The sequence below is a fragment of the Pleurodeles waltl genome, chromosome 2_2 (genome assembly GCF_031143425.1).
Source record: "Pleurodeles waltl isolate 20211129_DDA chromosome 2_2, aPleWal1.hap1.20221129, whole genome shotgun sequence".
Classification (NCBI taxonomy): domain Eukaryota; kingdom Metazoa; phylum Chordata; class Amphibia; order Caudata; family Salamandridae; genus Pleurodeles; species Pleurodeles waltl.
Window position 1 is genome coordinate 243,881,041 of NC_090439.1, and position 18,619 is coordinate 243,899,659.

Genomic DNA, 18,619 nt, shown 5'->3' on the forward strand with positions numbered 1-18,619 from the left:
GATAATGACTTTCCAGCCAATAAGGATTTGCTTCACTGTACTGTTCTACTACCTGCAACCTTGCCATTAGCTAGCTCCTCTCTTATAGACTCCGTAGTTCTCAAACAAACAAACAAACTAAATGCAAACATGATTGGTGAACATAAGTTGTACCCTCAGTCGGAAGATTCAGCATTGTACAATGTAGTAGTCATAGAAACTAATTGTTTAAGATTTTATTACCTCAAAAGCATTTCAGTCCTTACAAAGATGATGATAATACTACAAGTACTGTCTAGGTCCAAGGGAGCAAGTAATGTGGTGACTTAAACCTCCACTCATAGATATTTTTTACTCCTTACACAGACGTCTTAATAGGATAACCGTGCTTAATTCCAAAATATTTACTGTGTATTAAATAATGCGGTCCTCAAAAATTTGAATGCTGGTCAAAAGGGAGTGAAGGTGTAAAGTGCTAAGACTGTGCAGTAGCTGAGTATATATTGATTGATAATGAGGATGTGCAAGTGCTGTCAGAATCCTGAAAGGGAAAATGGTAAGGCAAGAAAAAAGGGTGATAATATAATTGTGTACTCTCTCGAGACACTTTCCATTGAATCCCAAGTATGCTGCTGTGCCAAGGATCTAAGTAGTGAATATATAGAAACTGTAGTTGTTGCTAAGGTGATTTAAAGTATGTATGTGTGTATTACCATGTGCGCACAGAGGAGATGTCAACAAATGAATGAACATGTAATCTGAACACTGTTCTGACTCACTGATTGAAACTTTCTCCAGTCACAGCACAGTATTTAGCTAAAAGGTAAAGGGGAAGGGATCGCAGACTTTGCCCACACATTGTGAACAGCGTAGATCAAAGCTCAATGTACTGTGATACTAACTGTTTGCATCCTTACAACTGCCCACTTCCAGGTCAAAAGACATCCTTACTTAGACCGCTATTATCTTGACACAGTAGTTGGGTGAGATTACTATTTTTAACACCATCATGGCCAAAATTTGCAGATCATCTGCATTTTAATGTAACACTGGCAAAGCAATAGGTCTCACCTTTGGGACCTACTGGCTTTGTCAATGATTTTAGCAATACGTTTCTGTATAAACATTGCAAATTTCACATGCATAAAGACTTTAACGTTTTTAAACTCTACTTGCTTTAGTACAATTTTGTATTGTGATTAATTGGAAATTTCCATATATTTGTAACGCTAAGAGCTCTTGGCTCTAAAAGGCTGAGCTATTGGTTTTCCAAAGACTGTATGGTACATGTGACCTGACTCGCATTTTGGTGTCAAGGTGAGTTCTGGTTGTAGGAGAGTGGTCATATTGGGGCACAACTGAAATCCCTGGTGCTGTGACTGAAGACAGCTTCAATCAGTCCAATAGCTTGTAGTCCAAATAAGTTGGGATTTTTCCAGATACTACCTGGTTGTAAGATCACATAGATCACATAGTGTTGGTTTTATTTTAACATGTATTGGCCAGCGGTTTCATCCTGAACCTACATACATTACTACCTCCAATATAGATTGCAAATATGAGGCTGCATGAGAGTTTTGATTCACACACAACTAATATGATAAAGGGCATAAGGCAATAGTGTTGGAGATGGGGCCAGATTCCCAGTTATTAAATACATTGGGATTGGTGATGTCCTGGGATCTAATCTCAACAATGGTCTCAGAAAATTCTTCTTGACTACTTGCAGCTCTTTGGTGTTATTAAAGTCCCATAATCCTGTCCCAAAAATTGCAGCTGCATCTGCCTTTTGCCTGTTCACTTGAAGGGATGGATTAATAAACTGGCTACCTGCCTTATTCTTATACAGCATTGGAGATTTGCAATAGTGAACCTTTGGACTTTTCTTAAGCTTGCATACAGATTAAAGTGCTGGTAAAAATTAATATGTAAATCAAAATTGGTTACATTCCTACACACAATATTGGCTTTTTAATGGCAAGAGGGGCTTTAATAATGTACCATATTTTCTTTGAGTATGAATAAACAAGTCTTCCTTGCAGTACCTTTTGAATCTTTCTAATAGCTTGTGCATTCAGTTTTGTGTTTGAAATAAAATGGCATCATCTGCAAAAAGTAGGATTGCCATTTTTATATTAACTATTTCAGGTAAATCACTATCAGATTCCATTAAATAATCAACCACGTCATTCAGAAACAAGCTAAATAGAACCAGTGCAAGTACACAGCTTTGTTGGATATGTCTAGGGATTTCAAAACTGCCACTGCATTCACCAAATGGACCCTACCAGACTAGCAGTTTTACCTCCGTGTATACCTTTCAGTGCAGTCACCAGGGCATGATAAGCAGTGAGTATTATAGTTTATCTTGATTTACTAAACTAAAAAATGACTTAGATCAACAAAAGGACATGTATATAGAATACTTTAGAATTATAATATCTTTCATACAAATCATGTAGAGCCATAAGGCTTGGTCAGTGGTTCCTATTTCCTTTCTAAACTAGCCGTAGCATCTTTCACAATACTTTAATAGTCAGCCTATCACTGCAGCTGGTTTAGCAGCACCCTACCATATATTTTGGTGGCTTCACCTAGTAACAAAATACACCTGTAATTGCCCCAGTCTCTAGGGGCACCTACCTTTCTTGTTCAGAGCAACCAGAACTGCTGAGTGCCTAGAAGATGGAATTATATTAAATGTTACTACTGCATTACAATACTTAGTACGCAAGATCACATTTTTGGCTCAGCACAATATAAATCTGTAGGCACAAGATCTGCACCATGGGCTTCAATAGCTTTCTGGCACAATATTGCCCTCTCCAGCTCTGGCATCAGTGTTGTCAAGGTACAAGTAGTTTTGTTAAACCAATTACACTGAACCCTATTAATCATTCTCTTGTTCTCAGCGGATTTACTGCACTTAAGATAAAGCAAAGTTAATTTTTTGCTTTTTAGCTCCCTCTACTTAACATAGGTGGCAATCTCCCAGATTTTTATTATAGCCTTTCAAATGGCACTTCTCTTAACCTCTGCTCATCACTTTCAAACCTTTTATTGATTTCCATATCATTGACTCATTCCATACTTGAATAGTGATCAAGAAGTAGTCAATAAGGCTGCCGTTATTACTACATCTAAATGTATCTTGCGCAAGTGAATCGAATATGGGTGGTCATTTACAAACTGTAATTCAAAATGTAATTGGAGTAATGTAAAACATTTCCTTTTTTAATTGATTCTTCTCCAGTTTAGTACTGGATTAAGAATGCCCCATAAGTGCCCTCTAATGACCTTACTTCCTATAAAATGTAGTGAGGGAAATATATTAAAATTGCCACAGACAATTAACACATGATTTAGAAGTATCTACTGTGCCTGTGATACAGATCAAACAACTCACTTATGCTTCCCATAATACTTGCACCTCTGAAGACTAATACAGTGCAATATATATATACATTCAAGATGTGTAGTGATATGTGAGTTTTGACCACTGACTCCACGTTGCACTTAGCCTAGCAGTACACCATCACACTAGTGACCACGAGCTTCATTTTGCCTATTGACTTTATTTTAGCATTATACACTGCCACGTTAAAAGCTGAAAGTAGTTGTTCACATGTTTTTATTCTTCTTGTTCTTTCCCACGAAGGGCTTAGGCTGATAAGAATGTACTCAGATGGCAGGGAATGGTCTTGTTTTGAATTGGCACCTAGGGACTGTGGCCAAGTCCTGAAGTGTTATTTTCAAAGCTGGCCTAAAGCAATCAGCAATTTTTTTATAAAGAAACTTCTGCAGTGAGAGGGATGTTCTAGACTTTTCCTCTCTTGTTTGATCAAGGTATAAGAGGCCAAGACCAGATGGACTGGGGACAGAGAGTGTTTGCAGATCTTGGGCATATCCAGGATGCTGGAGTGTGTCATCCTTCCCGTGAGGATAATTGATCTCTCTCTCTCTCTCTCTCTCCTCAATCGATTCTGGGATTTGGTGATCTGATGCTGAATAGGATGGCGATGAAGCCATTTTGCCCTTGCCTCATGGTGACGCATATTTTTTTATTCATTATCTGCTATGCATTATAATATAGATACATATATTTGCTGTTTATATTGCAGTGGAGAATCATTTGTACATGTTTTCATTTCATTGCTGTGACCATTTTTAAGCGTGTGCTTTCAGCATGCTAATCTCCTTTTAGGAACCTTGCATAGTGAAATAATAAATGTCTTCTTGGGACTAAGAAGCGCATTCCAGAGATTTTTGTTAGTGCATGAGTGTTTCAGCTCGGTCATTAGTGAAGCAAAACAAGATGACAATCTGTTTTATTTATCTGCTTACTCCTGATAATCTCACAAGATAGAAATATTGGAACCTACGTTTACAGCAATACGTTGTAATTTACAGTTTAACTTAGTGGAGGTACAAACCGAGAGACCACCAGTTAGATGTTCCTATTTTTAATCAAGTCAGACAATGGGCATACCGCCTGAAAGTAGCAGATATAATGGATTTTCTTTAAACATCTGCCACACAGCATCATCAATTATAAAATTCAAACAAGCAATGACCCAAGTTATAATCATCATTTAGCATTTTCCTCACTATCTCTTGTCAACTTTCAAGCTGCTACTTTGAAGACCTACTGCTAAATGTTTAGCATTTCTTTGTAGTCACAGTTGTAACAGTGTGATAGATAGTTTCTGTATTTTTTTATTCTGTTAAGGTGAATTAAGTAATTCTAAAAAAAAATCTGTTTTATTCTAGATATGTGAATTATTGATTGTAATGCTTTTTCGAAAAGCAAGCTGTTTTTTAAGTATGTTATGGTTTTTGGTATATCCTAATGTGTTTTTTATTTTATTTTATTTTTTAAATATTAATATATGGTTATTGCTGATTACAATAAATAATTTTGCTAATTGGTTACCCTTAATGTCCCGTCAATTTGCAGCTGAGCAGGTGACTTCTGACCCGCAAATAGTAGTGTGGGCTAGGTAGATCAGAAGCTCAAAAATGGATCTTTTGGGCTGTTCCTGCACAAGAATGGCCTTGGTTAGTTTGACATACTTCTCTGCTGGCACATGCACACCTTATTGAGAAGGACCTACTGGCAAATGTACAGTTCCTCTTTCTTGCATAAAAGACAACTGTTCACCAATGGAATCTTGATGCTCATTGCCTGAAACCAACTACTTGATCTTGATCCAGAAGGGTATTTATTTCATATTTGTCACAGTTTAATTCTTTTTGGCCCAATCCATAACAGCTGGAATTTCTACTCATGTCTGAAGTCAGTAGTGTTTCTTGTTGCAAAATAAAGTAGCTTTTGAAAGAGTCTGCTTTTATCTGCTGGCTTAATTTAGGAAACATTACAACCGAAGAGTGGCCTTTGAAACTGTGCCAGAAAAAGGTATGTCCAGACAATCATATCATATATCACTTTCATTATCCTCATGATATTAAAATACCAACATGTAAAAGGATAAGGGAAGACCAGGGTGATGAAATCTTGAATGTGACCCCTCTCTGGTATGATCACTCTCTTCTCAGGCGAGAACTTTCTAATGTTTCTGATTATCCACGACGTCCTTGCCCCTCTAACACTACATCATGTACTGATACAGATTCAAACTGATTGGAGAGGCCACTCTCCCTTGTGACAAAATTCAGTCCCTCCACAGATCTATTTATACGTGGGTGATGAAGTTGCAGACTGACGTTTCTAGTAGGTAGTATGAAAAGTGACTACCGAGACTTGCACTGTTGTTTCACAGGCTTACGAAATCTGCTGCTTACGTAAACTGATGACCAAAGGTTCCTCTGGTTTGTGTACTTATTGACCATTTATGGGCACATTTCTCACCCCATCTTCTCTGTGTCCTGTAAAGATGATGGAAGAATTGGTGAGAACATCTTCCCATAAAGCTCCTTTGAAAAAATACCCTTCCAAAGTTTCTAATTCCGACAAAGGCCAAAGCAAAATGTAATGCCCAGGGTTTAACATCAACATTTCTACTGGAGAAAGAAAACAAGAGGATGAATATCCTAGGAAACACAGTATTCCAGATCGCTGAGAGCTGCCGGAATCACTGCTATCCTCTGTTATTATATCTGCTGCCAATGGGTTTGTTGAACCAGCCTGTTGAGTTGTTTTCGAGACAGAAAAAGATTTCTAAGAGACTTTTAGAGAAGAAATTTTGTGTGGATGCTATTATCTGTGCTTCCAAACACTTATTTTGAGTTGGTTAGTGCCACAGCTTTTAATGAGTTGATAGTGAGGTGAGACAGTCATGACAAACACCAAAGATAGAACGTAAAATCCTTGGCCTTTTCTCTTTAGAAATCACTCCCTTTCGTTGTCACAAATAATCCAAAGAATGACCCATAAAGAGACATGTAGAGAATCGTCATGATGATTATCTGCTCAGGTATACTTGCAGCACCAAACTACTTTGAACTTGATGGTGATAAAAGACTGCAAGACTTGGATATCAGCAACACTGCTGACAGATCTTCTCACCCCAGCACAGACCATCCAGTACTTTGTAGAGTGATTGATACAAAAAGAACAAATGTGTTATTTCTGTTGAGGGCAAGCTATTATCTATTTAGGAGAAATGTCACAGTGAAAAAGCTTATTCACAAGGGTCTCTTTCCATTTGGGCTCTATGGCAGTGGTTCCCCACCTGTGGTCCAGGGACCTCTGGAGGTCCACGACTACTTAAACAAATAAATAATATTGACAGATTAGGTCCCCAGCTTTCAGTAATGCCTGAGTGGGGTGGGGGGGGGGGTTCCCCAGATTCCAGTAATGATTCAGTGGGGGTCCCCAGGTTCCAGTAATGATAAAGTGGGGGTCCACAGAAGTCAGAAGGTTGGGAACCACTGCTCTATGGCATTAAATAGCTTTCATTTGCCTAATGCTAGAGTCTCTAATGGATCAAACATTTTGGAGTTCAGGGGGACAAAAATTCAATGACGTTGGAATTTTCCATTCATAAAGGCTATCTCTGCATCTAGAAAAATAAGTGAGCTTCTGGCTCTTTGTACTCGTTTTTTTTTTTTTATTACAACAAGGTTTTTTTGTTGTTGAATTTTTAATGCTTCTATTCATCACACCATATTCCAGTTAACGCACACTACTACGTTTTGACGTTGCCTCATGAGAGAACTTTTGTGTGTGTATGTATATGTATATATGTGTACTTTTTTTTTTTTTTTTTTAACTGTATTTCAGCCCCTGTCAAGTGTAACAGAAGGAAATGTAGGCATATCCGCATAGGACCAGCATTGGGACCCACTTGTATACTCATGGAATCAGGGACTCTTTATGTAATGCTAATGTTGAACCATGCCACTGTGCCAATCCCTATCGCAAAGTTCTCGAAATCTGGCTTCTTAGGAGTTATTTTGATTTAGCTATTCAGAAACAATTATAGTAACAGACTATGTGCAATTCAATGTGTTTTGCTCGGTGTATGCACTTGTTTGTTTTAAACTTTTATTAAACTCACACATCCCTCTTTTTTTCCTTTGAAGATCAGTCTGTGACAACAGTCCAGACAAAGTCTGTCCTTGAAGATCACACCACATTAATGGCAACTTGCATAGTTGATGCAACTGGCAGACTAAGACCCAGTGGTATCCAATCTTCTCCCATTAGTCATTTTACCTCCTGTGTATCAAAGGTGGGCCAGATGTCTGAAACACTTCTTTGCAGTCACAAGTACTCAGAGTGGAATTTTGCGACCACAAAAAAATGTTTGGCCATTTACCTAAGCCATTTAGTAGTCACTAAGGTTTTACTGCCTTCTAAAATTGGTTTGTGCCTAAATACAGATTCATTGTTTTGAAGAGGCTTGTTTAGGGCGTCTTCCAAATACCAAATGGAAATCTTGTTGCAAACCACTTACAAATCTGGTACCCATTTGTTATTTATTGAAAAGTTACTGACTCCTAAGTTTGGGGTGATAACCCATTCGCAAAAGTGAAGGGGGTGCATTGTTGAAAAAGTTTTGGGGAGTAGTAGGGGTCCACAGGAGCACTGCCCTCTCTCAGACCTTTTTTTTTCTTTCTCAATAAAGAAACTAGGCTGCTTAAAATACATCTTCTTTACTTAAATGCTTTCGCAGTTATAGTGGTCTGCAAAAATCAGCAGATCGCCATGCCTGTGATTGTATCCAGTTGGAGTTGCAATTTTTGTTTTGCAGCCTATCTGATTAATTTTTATTAGATAAGTCAAATGTGGCCAACACAGATTATGAATTTTACAAACCAATCTTGTAGGACAGTGTCAAAATATTTATTGGTCGCAAAAATGCTAGTTGTACGTTGCAACAAGTACAATGATACTTTTGCTTCTCACTGAGTTTTCACTCATGTCTCCAACATTTCTCTTCCTGGCTTTTCACCCCTGCTACTAGTTTCCCTATTGGGCCACCACTTCAGATGTGACCATATCACCTTAGTGCTCCCTGGTTTCTTACTCAAACTCCTCCCACATCGCTCCACAACCCCCTACCACTTGCCTAAATCGCCATAGGGTAACCACTGATATTTTGTCTAGTCCCCAATGCCACCACTTCACTTCGCCACCATGCATCCATAACTGCTGGTCTTTCAACCCTGGCGGCTTTTCCCGCTGTATCCTAGAGGAAACTCCTGTGTGTAGTGGACAGCAGTCAGCTGACCCAGTACTGGTTTCTTTCCCATCTCCCAACACTGGAGGCCATTCTCCAGTCCACCCTTTTAACTCTATCCCATCCTCACTTTCTAGCTCTTTGCCTCGTTCTCCAGTTACTGCTCTTGGTGCCATAATTTTTTAAAGAACCATGTTATTGAAACACAGTCTTTCAGACAAGTGACATGTAACTTTCTTTAATTTTATGTTACTTGTAGGAATTTCATGGTTTCGGGTTTGCAAGATATTGATAAATGCCGGCAACAACTACATGATATCAGTGTGCCGTTGGAGGTTTTTGAGTAAGTATAGTTGTTGCTGTTTTATATACTTATATGTCTAAATTCCTTCTATGACTCTTTGTACGGTTTTAAAAAAATGCCTGTTGTCACACTATAAGACGTGAATTCTGAACTGCTCAGTGATTTACATGCAAGAACTGGTTGGGTTGTCTTATTTGACACTTGGATCAGTGAAACACAGCCCTCTGTATTCTCACACTTGTTAATTACAACCTTAACATTACCTGTTGTAATTAAAATTGTAAAAAGGTTAATTTCCCATTTGAGAGAATATAGAAGTAGGTGTTTTCTTCAAGTGAATAGCTTCTTGGTTTGGAGGAGACTTCTTTCTTTTCAGGATATATATTCATTCATCTTTAGCTGCACCCTTTTGAAAGAAATATAACATCTAAACCTAAAAAATAAAAGAATGAAGTGGATGCAGTAACCTGCCCCCATCCTTTCATACACCTCAACATCTGTTTATTTTTACTTTAATCTATGGAATTTCTTTGGTTTTACAGATACATTGATCAAGGACGTAATCCCCAGCTCTACACCAAAGAGTGCCTGGAAAGGGCATTGGCTAAAAACGAACAAGTGAAGGGCAAAATTGATACAATGAAGGTAAGGTTTCCATCTTGTAGTGACAGCTACTGTATTAACTGAATGTGTTTTGAAATGTGGTTGCCTTGTTTTGGGGCAAATTTTTCTGTAGGGAAAATGTTGACTCTAACATGTGGCAGACTATTCCCTGGAGATTGGCTCAGAGTGCCTCCAACACCTTTCGCATCGGCATCATGTACTCTTAGATAGTGAACTCCAGATTATAACAGCCTGTCATTGTTTGCCACTTGTTGAGAAACTCTTTGCAATGAGGTTTGCACAAGGAAAGTAGGAAGTGAGATCTGATTTTTTTTTTTTGCGTGCTTTGAGAAGCCCAAAAGCGACAGAATTGGTGGATTCCCTGCCTGTCCATAGTAGTCTGAACTTAGTCAACCCTTGCCTCCACCCCAAGCAGTTTGTAGCAACATAGCTTCATGGTCAACAGATCGCACCTGTTGCCTTCACGTGAGCAGGTATGCTTCTTTTGTTGTTCCTGAATTTAAACTAGTACTTGGCGGTTGTGCTCTTGTTTGTTTACTTTTAATTACACAAAATTAGAAATGCTGATTTTTAGTTCACCAAAACTAAAGGGGTGATCATTTTATAATAGTGTGCATAATGTTCACTAGCATTACTGTGCTGCTTTTGAGAAAATAATTGTGTATTAATAATAGTTTTTATTGCCTTATACTGCAGTTTTGTCTTGTTGTAAAACTGCCTCTAGGTACTGTTCCCCTATTAAAGGCTAATCCTTTTATCACATGCAAGAGATAAATAATTAATTAAAACCTAGGCTCTAGGGAATTCCAACCACCGTGGAAGATGGCCGCTGCCAGCCATTGTTGTAATTCTCCCCCCCCCCAACCCCATCCTTCAAGCTGCAGAATCATCCGTCTTCTGGCGGGCAGCCCGTGACCTGCATGCAAATCCTCAGTGGGATGCCATTGCAATATTTTTTATTTTCCTAAGGCCAAACAATGGTGAGACCTGTGCAGCGCAACAAGGCCCCTGCTGTGCGTAAGGATGGCCTGCAGCTGAGATGACCGGGGAGAGTGTGAGGCCGTCGCACTGAAGCCCGGGCCCCCCAATCAGATCAGTGATTCAAGAGAATGCACTCATCCATCGAGACTGCTTTGCAGCCTTCAGGGAGTGAGGAGGCAACTGAAGCGGTTGGCAGCAAGAAAGTTACTGTGTGGCCACCTCCCTGCCCTAGCAGTCTGGGTTAATAGTGGAGCTGACCCCACCCCAACGGACTGGAAGGTGGCGGTGGCTCTGGCAGACAGCCACTGAGCCCTTCACTGATTGGCTGACATTCTAACAAGGGTGAGAACCCTGGTGGTCTAGTGTGGCCCGCTGTCAGACTTGTGGCCCAGAAGCGTACATGAAATACGATGTGAAGGACATATGAAAGAGTGATCCCGCAACAGTGGGGCTGCCAATAAGAGTTTCCTGCCGCTGCCAAGGCTGCTGACGAGGTACTAGGTTGTAAGGGACTTGGGCCCGAGGCGCCTCCCTTGATTTTCAGTGTATTACAACCGAGTGCCCCACTCCTCCAGAGCCCTGGGTGGGGAGGGGAGTGGTGACAAGCAATACTGCCATTACCCATATGATGGGAGAACACTAGGAGCAGCCAGACATTGGAGCCCTGTATCGGAGAAGGGCGGCCTGGTGGTGCGCTACTGTGAGACCGGTATGGACCGCGGTGTGCACACACACTGCTGGCTGAGCTCTGCAGAGGGGCACACTTTCCTGGTCTGAGGGACTATTGAATTTGCATCTTGAAGGAAAGCCACGGCAGAAGTAGTCTCATCAGGGAGAGGTGAGGAATAAACAGTGGGAAACCGACAGGCACTGGGATGCACACCCAGTGCCCCATAGCAGGCGGCGGTGAGTACTACTGTCGACCCTGGCTCCCCCTCCAATTCCCTTGATACCTGGCCCAAAGACAACCGGCTGGAGGAGTTTGTGGGGGCACTCTCAAAAGATGGGGGCAAACGAGCTTGGGGGGGGGCGCACCAGACTAAAGCTAACAAATATGCGCTACCTAAGGAGATGCCCATGCGAAGTGGGAGTCTGGGAGTCCGGATGCACAGGTGCCAGTAGAACCGGTGTCCCGGGGGGGGGGGGGGGGGGGGGACACATCACCCAAGCTTCAAGATATAATGGCAGCAGTTCAAGGATTACGCAGCTCCCTTGAGACCAGAATCTGCTCGGTTACAACGGAAGCCACACTACTGAAGGCAGGTCTGCATAACATGAGAGCTTGTGTAAAGGAAGTGGAGGACCCTGCAGCTGGCCTCAAGGTCGACACGATGGCCTTGAAAACCCAGGTAGGTGAACTGCGAACCACCACCAAAGCCCTAGAGGCTCGACTGGAGCACTACGAAGGCCGTTAACGCCGTAAAAACATTTGTATAATTGGAGTGCCTGAACGGGGGAGGGGCCAGCAGTCGATCTGTTTGTGGAGGGCCCTTGTTCTGAAAATGTTGCTATCTCAAGGGCTTTCCCACTACTCAGTGGAACGTTCTCATCGAGTCCCTAGTGCCAGACGAATCCAGGAATGCCAACTAGACCAATAATAGACAGGATATTCAATTATCAGGGTCACAGTGTCATACTATAGATGACCTACAGTGCCCTGCCACTTAACTTTGAAAACCCCACCATTAACTTCTTCCGGGATTATACGCTTGAAGTCCAAAAGATGCGTTACATTTTTCGTGAAGATAAAAGAGCTCTGAGAGACCGGGGGATCAAGTATTCAAAGACCCTTCCTGTGAAACTGGGTGTCGCGGCTGAGGGCAAGACTGGGTATTTTTCAATTCCTGAAGATGCACGGGACTAGCTAGATAGCTTGAGGACAGTTGGCGGGCATGATCATAGAGGCTAGGACGAGACTTTGACATGCCGGAGCCGCGGAGTGAGAACAGTAGCCAGCAGAAGCGATGCGGCTCCCTGCAACAACCGACATTGTGAACGTCTGCACTAGGGTCATCTAAGACAGTTCCCCATTTGAGACTGATCTGCTGATCAAGACATCCTATTGTCTTTGCAGTCAATTTGACTAAGCGCGTATGAGAAGGCTGCCTCTATTGGCAACTGCATGACTCTGCGGTAACTTACATATCATTGGTAACCCTTCATCTAATTTGGGGAGGGACAGATGGAGGGCTCTTTGGACTTAGCCACCTATTGTTAATCATGTTGTCTTAGGGCGATAGGCGCTCCGCAGAGTTTTGAGGGGGCAGTCCCAGGTCCACTAGGTAGATGGGTGTCTTGTTGGGGTTTTTATGTCTTCTGTTGATTGTGTTCTTGACATACTGTAAGTTTGCAACACCATGTTGCAGACACGGCTGGGACTCCCTCAGCAGGGGCTTTGTCTCACACACAGACCATCTTCCCTAAACACCCATGGCAACCACACTAGCTGCCCTGAGCTTCAAAGCACTCTCTTGGAACGTTTACGGATTGAGTGACAAAATCAAAAGAGGGGCGGTACTACAATTCCTTAAGAGACACTCTCCAGGTGTGGTTCTCCTACAGGAGATGCATCGCCAGGGAAACACCTTTTGATCATTGGCTGTATGGGGGGGTGGCGGGGGGTATAAGATGATGGCCCATGCAGGCTGTACTTTGGGCTTGATGGGTGTAGGTATCCTCTTGTGTAGGTCCCTGCTACTCACTGTACAGAAGATCTGGAGGGTTACACATGGGAAATGCGTGGCACTTGCTGGGAGGAACAGACACTCAACATCATCTGTTTATACCCCCCACCCCACTGTAAAGACATGGTGGGGTATTCCCAGAGCTCGGCGCTCTCCTCTTCCTCAACGGTGGGTTAGTGATGGGCAGGGACTTCAACATGACCATTTGTGACTCCAGAGACAGACTGCGCCACAGGCGGGAGTGGCACTCCTGCTCTCCCCTGGTGGACTTTGTTTTGGACCTGGAGCTTGTTGACACATGGTGCTCCCTTAACCCTACAAAACAGCAATACACATACCACTCTGGGGGCAAAGCAGCGCCTGACATATACATTGCATTTTTTAAACTATCCTGTCAAATCCAGCACTTCAGAGAGGTTCACCAGTTTGCCAGAGGTATATCTGGCCATCCCGTAGTCTGGGCGATCTACGGTCTGCTTGATCCCCATAATCAACAGCACATTGTGCTTAGCCCCTGGTACCTAAAGATATCCCTTATCCGCGTGGGCCTCTTCAAAGCCACAGAGAGATACTACGATGAGAATCATGACTTGATGACTTCAGCACAGACCCTGGATGAGGGCGTATAAGGCATTTATTAAGGGCGAGGGCCTCTCGCTCATAGCAGACAAATAGGGCCATCTGGAGACACTTGAATAGAAGATTCTAGAGGTAGTCCAGGCTCATCAACTGCAGCCAAGATATTCTGCAACACACCTTAACTTTAGAGCAGGCAATACAGGGACATGGCTCCGGAAGCTGCTAGGGCCAGCCACAGCACGACCCAGCATCGCTTCTACAAGGTTGGTAATAGGGCAGGGCAACTTTTGGCCTAGCTAGATAAGAAGGAATGAGCTAGCTAATGGGTCCTCAAAATACTGACTGTAAGGGGAGAGCAGGTGAGATTACATGGCAGATACCTTTGTGGGCTATTACATGCACATCTACTCCCTGGCGTTCACTGCCACAGCTGAAGTGTGTTGAGTGCCATTTTGGATATACCACTACCAGGGATTTCCCAGTCGGACAGAGAACACCAAGAACAGGAGCCTACAGAATTGGAAGTAGTTCAGGCAATTAGAGACCTAACTTTGGGCAATGTGATGGGCCCTTACGGCCTGCCTATGGAACTCTATAATCTCACTGCATCTAAGGTATCACCCCATCTCCTGCCTATGTTTAAGAAAAGAAGCAAGAAAGGCTAGCTAATATAGTAGTCGTACATAAAGGGGGCAAACTGCTGGACAACTGTACGTCATACAGGCCGATCTCACTGTTGAATGCAGAGGTAAAAATCTTGGCAAAACTATTAGCCACTCGGGTGGTCCCAACATTGGTCCATTCTAATCATTCTGGCTTGATGTCTGCAAGAAGTACTTCCCTCAATCTACGTCGATTGCAAGGATTCCTAGGGTACGCAGCCGGAATTCAGGAAGATGCCCTTGTGCTCTTACTTGATGCATGAATGGCCTTTGACACAGTTGAATGGCTGTTCATGTTTGAAGCCCTAGCCAAGCTGGGCTTTGGCTTACATTTCATAATATGGGTGCAACTCCTATACACTGCTTCTCTGGCTTGTGATGATGAATAGGGACACGTCCTTCATCTTCAGTGAGTATTTAATGTCTAAAATTTTAAACTGTACTAAAAGTCTGTAAATTGTTGGAAGCTCTGTGTAAATACGGCGGACCTCAGCTACTGCCAAGATTGCTGCATCAGGATGCAGTGTATATGTGGCCAATAAAGGCCAGGTAGGACCATCATTACACAGATTACCTAACGTGTAGTATTGTGTGTGTGTGGTAGGGCACCATCAATCCAGTTATTATGGTCTTGAAAAGATAGCGGTATCTTAAGTATGCATAAGCACTGTATTGTGCAGGTGTGTAGTGATGAAATGTATTAGTGTTCCCATCAACTGCTGGAAAAGTGACCCAAGAGTAGAGTATTTCTGTTCTGTGGGCTGGATGAGCCTCAACTACAAATGTTGCAAGACCATCTCCCCCCCAACCCCCCCCCCCAATACTCCCCCATCCCCCCTTTGCTCTGAGGCCATTTCCTAGCAAATGAGCAGTGAGGGGTGGTCACATGTTTACTGCAATTGCTACCCATTGTGGATTCGCCATGGTAAATGTGCAGGTTCAGCGATAAGGACACCAAGTTTGGGATTGATCCTTTTAAGGTTCAAGCTTGAACGACCTACAGCGTTGGGTAGGTACTACCTACCTAGCTTAGGAGGAAATCCTCAATACCATGGACGTCTCTGTATATAGTATTGACATTTTTGTGTTACTAATGTTGCCCTAAGTGGGAAGGGTATGCCCAGACGTAGGTCCCTTGCTCACTGTGCCACTGGAATCAGGCTAGCCTGGCTGAAGAAGGGTGATACCCTGAAACCGGTCCCAGGATGCTTGTTTCCGGTCCAGGGAGGACCTGGCCTGGCAGTTCGGGCTGGACTGTTCCCATGAGGAACAGGGTCAAGACTGATTTGCATATGGCTGGGTCCGAACTGGGGTGGCATGGTGAGCAAAAGAACGATGGATTAAACCCAGATCTATGACTGGGGGTGAGTGTTTGCATTGTCAGCACTCCGTCCATCATCTTTTTGTGTTACTATAGTATTGAGGTGCCTTTAACACGTAGTGAGCCAGAGCTGCTCAGGAGGATCTGAAAATTAGTGTCTGACCAAACGCTGGCAGTGCCATGTCACATAGGCGCTCATTATCCTAATGAGGCTGCTAGATTTGGGCGGCAGAATCACCTGAATTGTGAGGAACGGAGTCCAATCCCACACCATGTGACAACTGTCTGCCTAATCCAGTTTCAGGCCAACTAGAAACGCCTCATCTCCCCAAGAGAAGGAGTGATTTGTGGCAACCCTGCACATGACAGGAATGACTTCTCAGGGAAATCGTGGTGGATCAGATCTCATCCTTTTCTCTGTTACATTAGTCTCACACATGCAAAGACAAACCAAGGCAGAGAATAGTTCAATAAGATTTATTGATTTAGCTGCACTAGGATGGTAAAACACGCTAAAAGCAAAAGGGTGACCAGGAGAGTGAAATACAGGAAAAGTCCCACCATACTGTCACTATGCATAATACATGTGGTTCCTACCTATGCTATGCTATGCTAGAGCACAGCCTGATAAGCCCTATTCCGTCCTTCAGGTTTCCCCCCAGGGAAGACATCATCCCCATACCTGAGCAAGTTGTCTAGGAAGACTCCATCCCCATGTAGGCCAGGGGTCCCGTAGTCTAAGCAAGCGGCTATAGCGAAGGCAATCAGCATGCGGTTGTGGTCATCTGGCTGGAATCTCCCTCTAACGTGTGTGGAACAGAAAAGTGTTTTATAATAAAACAGCTGATGTTCTGAGAAAATGTCCTCACGTAAGGACGTGTATGTTCCTGTGAATGTTGGAGACTCGGTGTAACACTTTGCCGGCAACTCTACCTTGCTGCAGCCTTGCGGAAAGCACAAATGTGGCATATGCATAAAATGAAGCGGAATTAAATATAACTGGGCTACAGGGCATAAGCGGCAGGCCTAGTTGCTAAAATAATGTGCCTAAAAACATGACTAAACCCTTTAATATTTATCCTGGTTCTGGAGCCTGTTGAGACTTAAATTTAGGCATGACCCCCTGATAAGAGGACTGATATGGACAGAGGATTGGAAGGACAGGATCTCTCTTTACGCTGATGATATCTTGCTTTATGTCCCAGACCTGGTCCACACCCGAGGTTGTGCATCTGACATTGCAGAGGAGGGCTTTTCATTACCTAGGAATTTAAGTCATTACAGAGCCAAATGTTTTCTACACCCATAGCCTTGAGCTGTCAGTCGTGTGCCTCTCAAGAGATGTCCAACATTGGAGAATCCGGCCTGCATCGTTATTGGGGAAAGCAGCTCTATTCAAAGTGATGGCACTAATCTGGTTTCTCCTTGTGCTTCAAATCGTGGTGTACCTGGTCCCAGTATCCTACTTTCGGACAATTGACTCTGAAATACGTACACTACTCTTGGATGGGGGTCCAGCGTGGATAGCTCTTAAAAATTTGACAAGAAGCTGGTATGATGGGGTATTGCCCTATCTGACATACAGAAATATTGCTGGACGGCGCAACTAATCATCAACCACTAGGTAGATCTCGCGGAGGGAGAACAGGCCTACCATATGGATAGAGAGGGGGCTACCTTAGGGCCCTACATGGTGGAGCATACACTGCGTCCTTGCTGGCGCCAACAGCAGTCGCACTCACTCTCTGGCATGCAGCACTCAAAGCCTTGGGCTGGCAAGGGATAATTTCAAAGGCCACTCCCATCTGGGATACCACACAGCGGGCACACTGGGGACCCAGTGTGGCTTCGACAGGTGGGACCTTATTGTCCTCTCCAGAGAGGCATATCTGTGGTCACAAGGGGTGAGGGGGTGACCCTGTTTTCTGAACTTCAACATGAGTACCAACTGGCACTCACTGAAACCTCCCAGTACTTGCAAATTCACCATGCACTGCAAAGGAGATTACTGAAGTCGGAGGAGCTCCCTAAATCCTCATCCCTTCGGATAGATTATTGGACGAGCACATGCCCAGAAAAGCAGTCTCCCTTACCTATGGTAAGCTAATCAACAACTCACCTAGGCCCGTATTTATACTTTTTGACGCTAAACTGCGCTAACGCAGTTTAGCGTCAAAACGTTTTGCGCCGGCTAACGCCTTTCTGAAGCGCCATGCGGGCGGCGTATTTATTGAATGGCGTTAGCCGGCGCTAGCAGACCGGCGCTGCCTGGTGTGCGTGGAAAAAAACCACGCACACCAGGCAGCGCCGGCGTAGGGAAAAATGGCGTTAGGGCGTCTTAAAAATGGTGCAAGTCAGGTTGACGCAAAAAAATCGCCTCCACCCGATTTGCGCCATTTTTTACGATGCCCAGACGCCATTTACATGACTCCTGTCTTAGTAAAGAGAGGAGTCATGCCCCCTTGCCCAGGGGACTTATGTCCCCTGGGCATGGTCATTGGGCATAGTGGCATGTAGGGGGGGGGGCACAAATCAGGCCCCCCTATGCCAAAAAAAAATATATAATTTTTTTTTTTTATATACTTACCTGAACTTACCTGAATGTCCCTGGGGTGGGTCCCTCCATCCTTGGGTGTCCTCCTGGGGTGGGCAAGGGTGGCAGGGGGGGTCCCTGGGGGCATGGGAGGGCAGCTGTGGGCTCATTTTGAGCCCACAGGTCCCTTAACGCCTGCCCTGACCCAGGCGTTAAAAAGAGGCGCAAATGCGGGTTTTTTTGGCCCGCCCACTCCCGGGTGTGATTTTTGCCCGGGAGTATAAATACAACGCATTTGCGTTGCAGT

The 18,619-nt window shown here is 43.5% G+C and overlaps 1 protein-coding gene across 2 annotated transcripts in view; it reads left to right on the top strand.

Moving 5' to 3' along the window:
- The window catches only part of MED10 (mediator complex subunit 10), a 78,737-nt gene that overhangs the window by 16,134 nt on the left and 43,984 nt on the right, over positions 1-18,619 (top strand). For both annotated transcript variants that reach the window (XM_069219706.1, XM_069219705.1), the window contains exons 2-3: positions 8,884-8,967; positions 9,471-9,573. In XM_069219706.1, the coding sequence (XP_069075807.1) occupies positions 8,884-8,967; positions 9,471-9,573 (187 nt within the window). The remainder of the gene's footprint in view (positions 1-8,883; positions 8,968-9,470; positions 9,574-18,619) is intronic.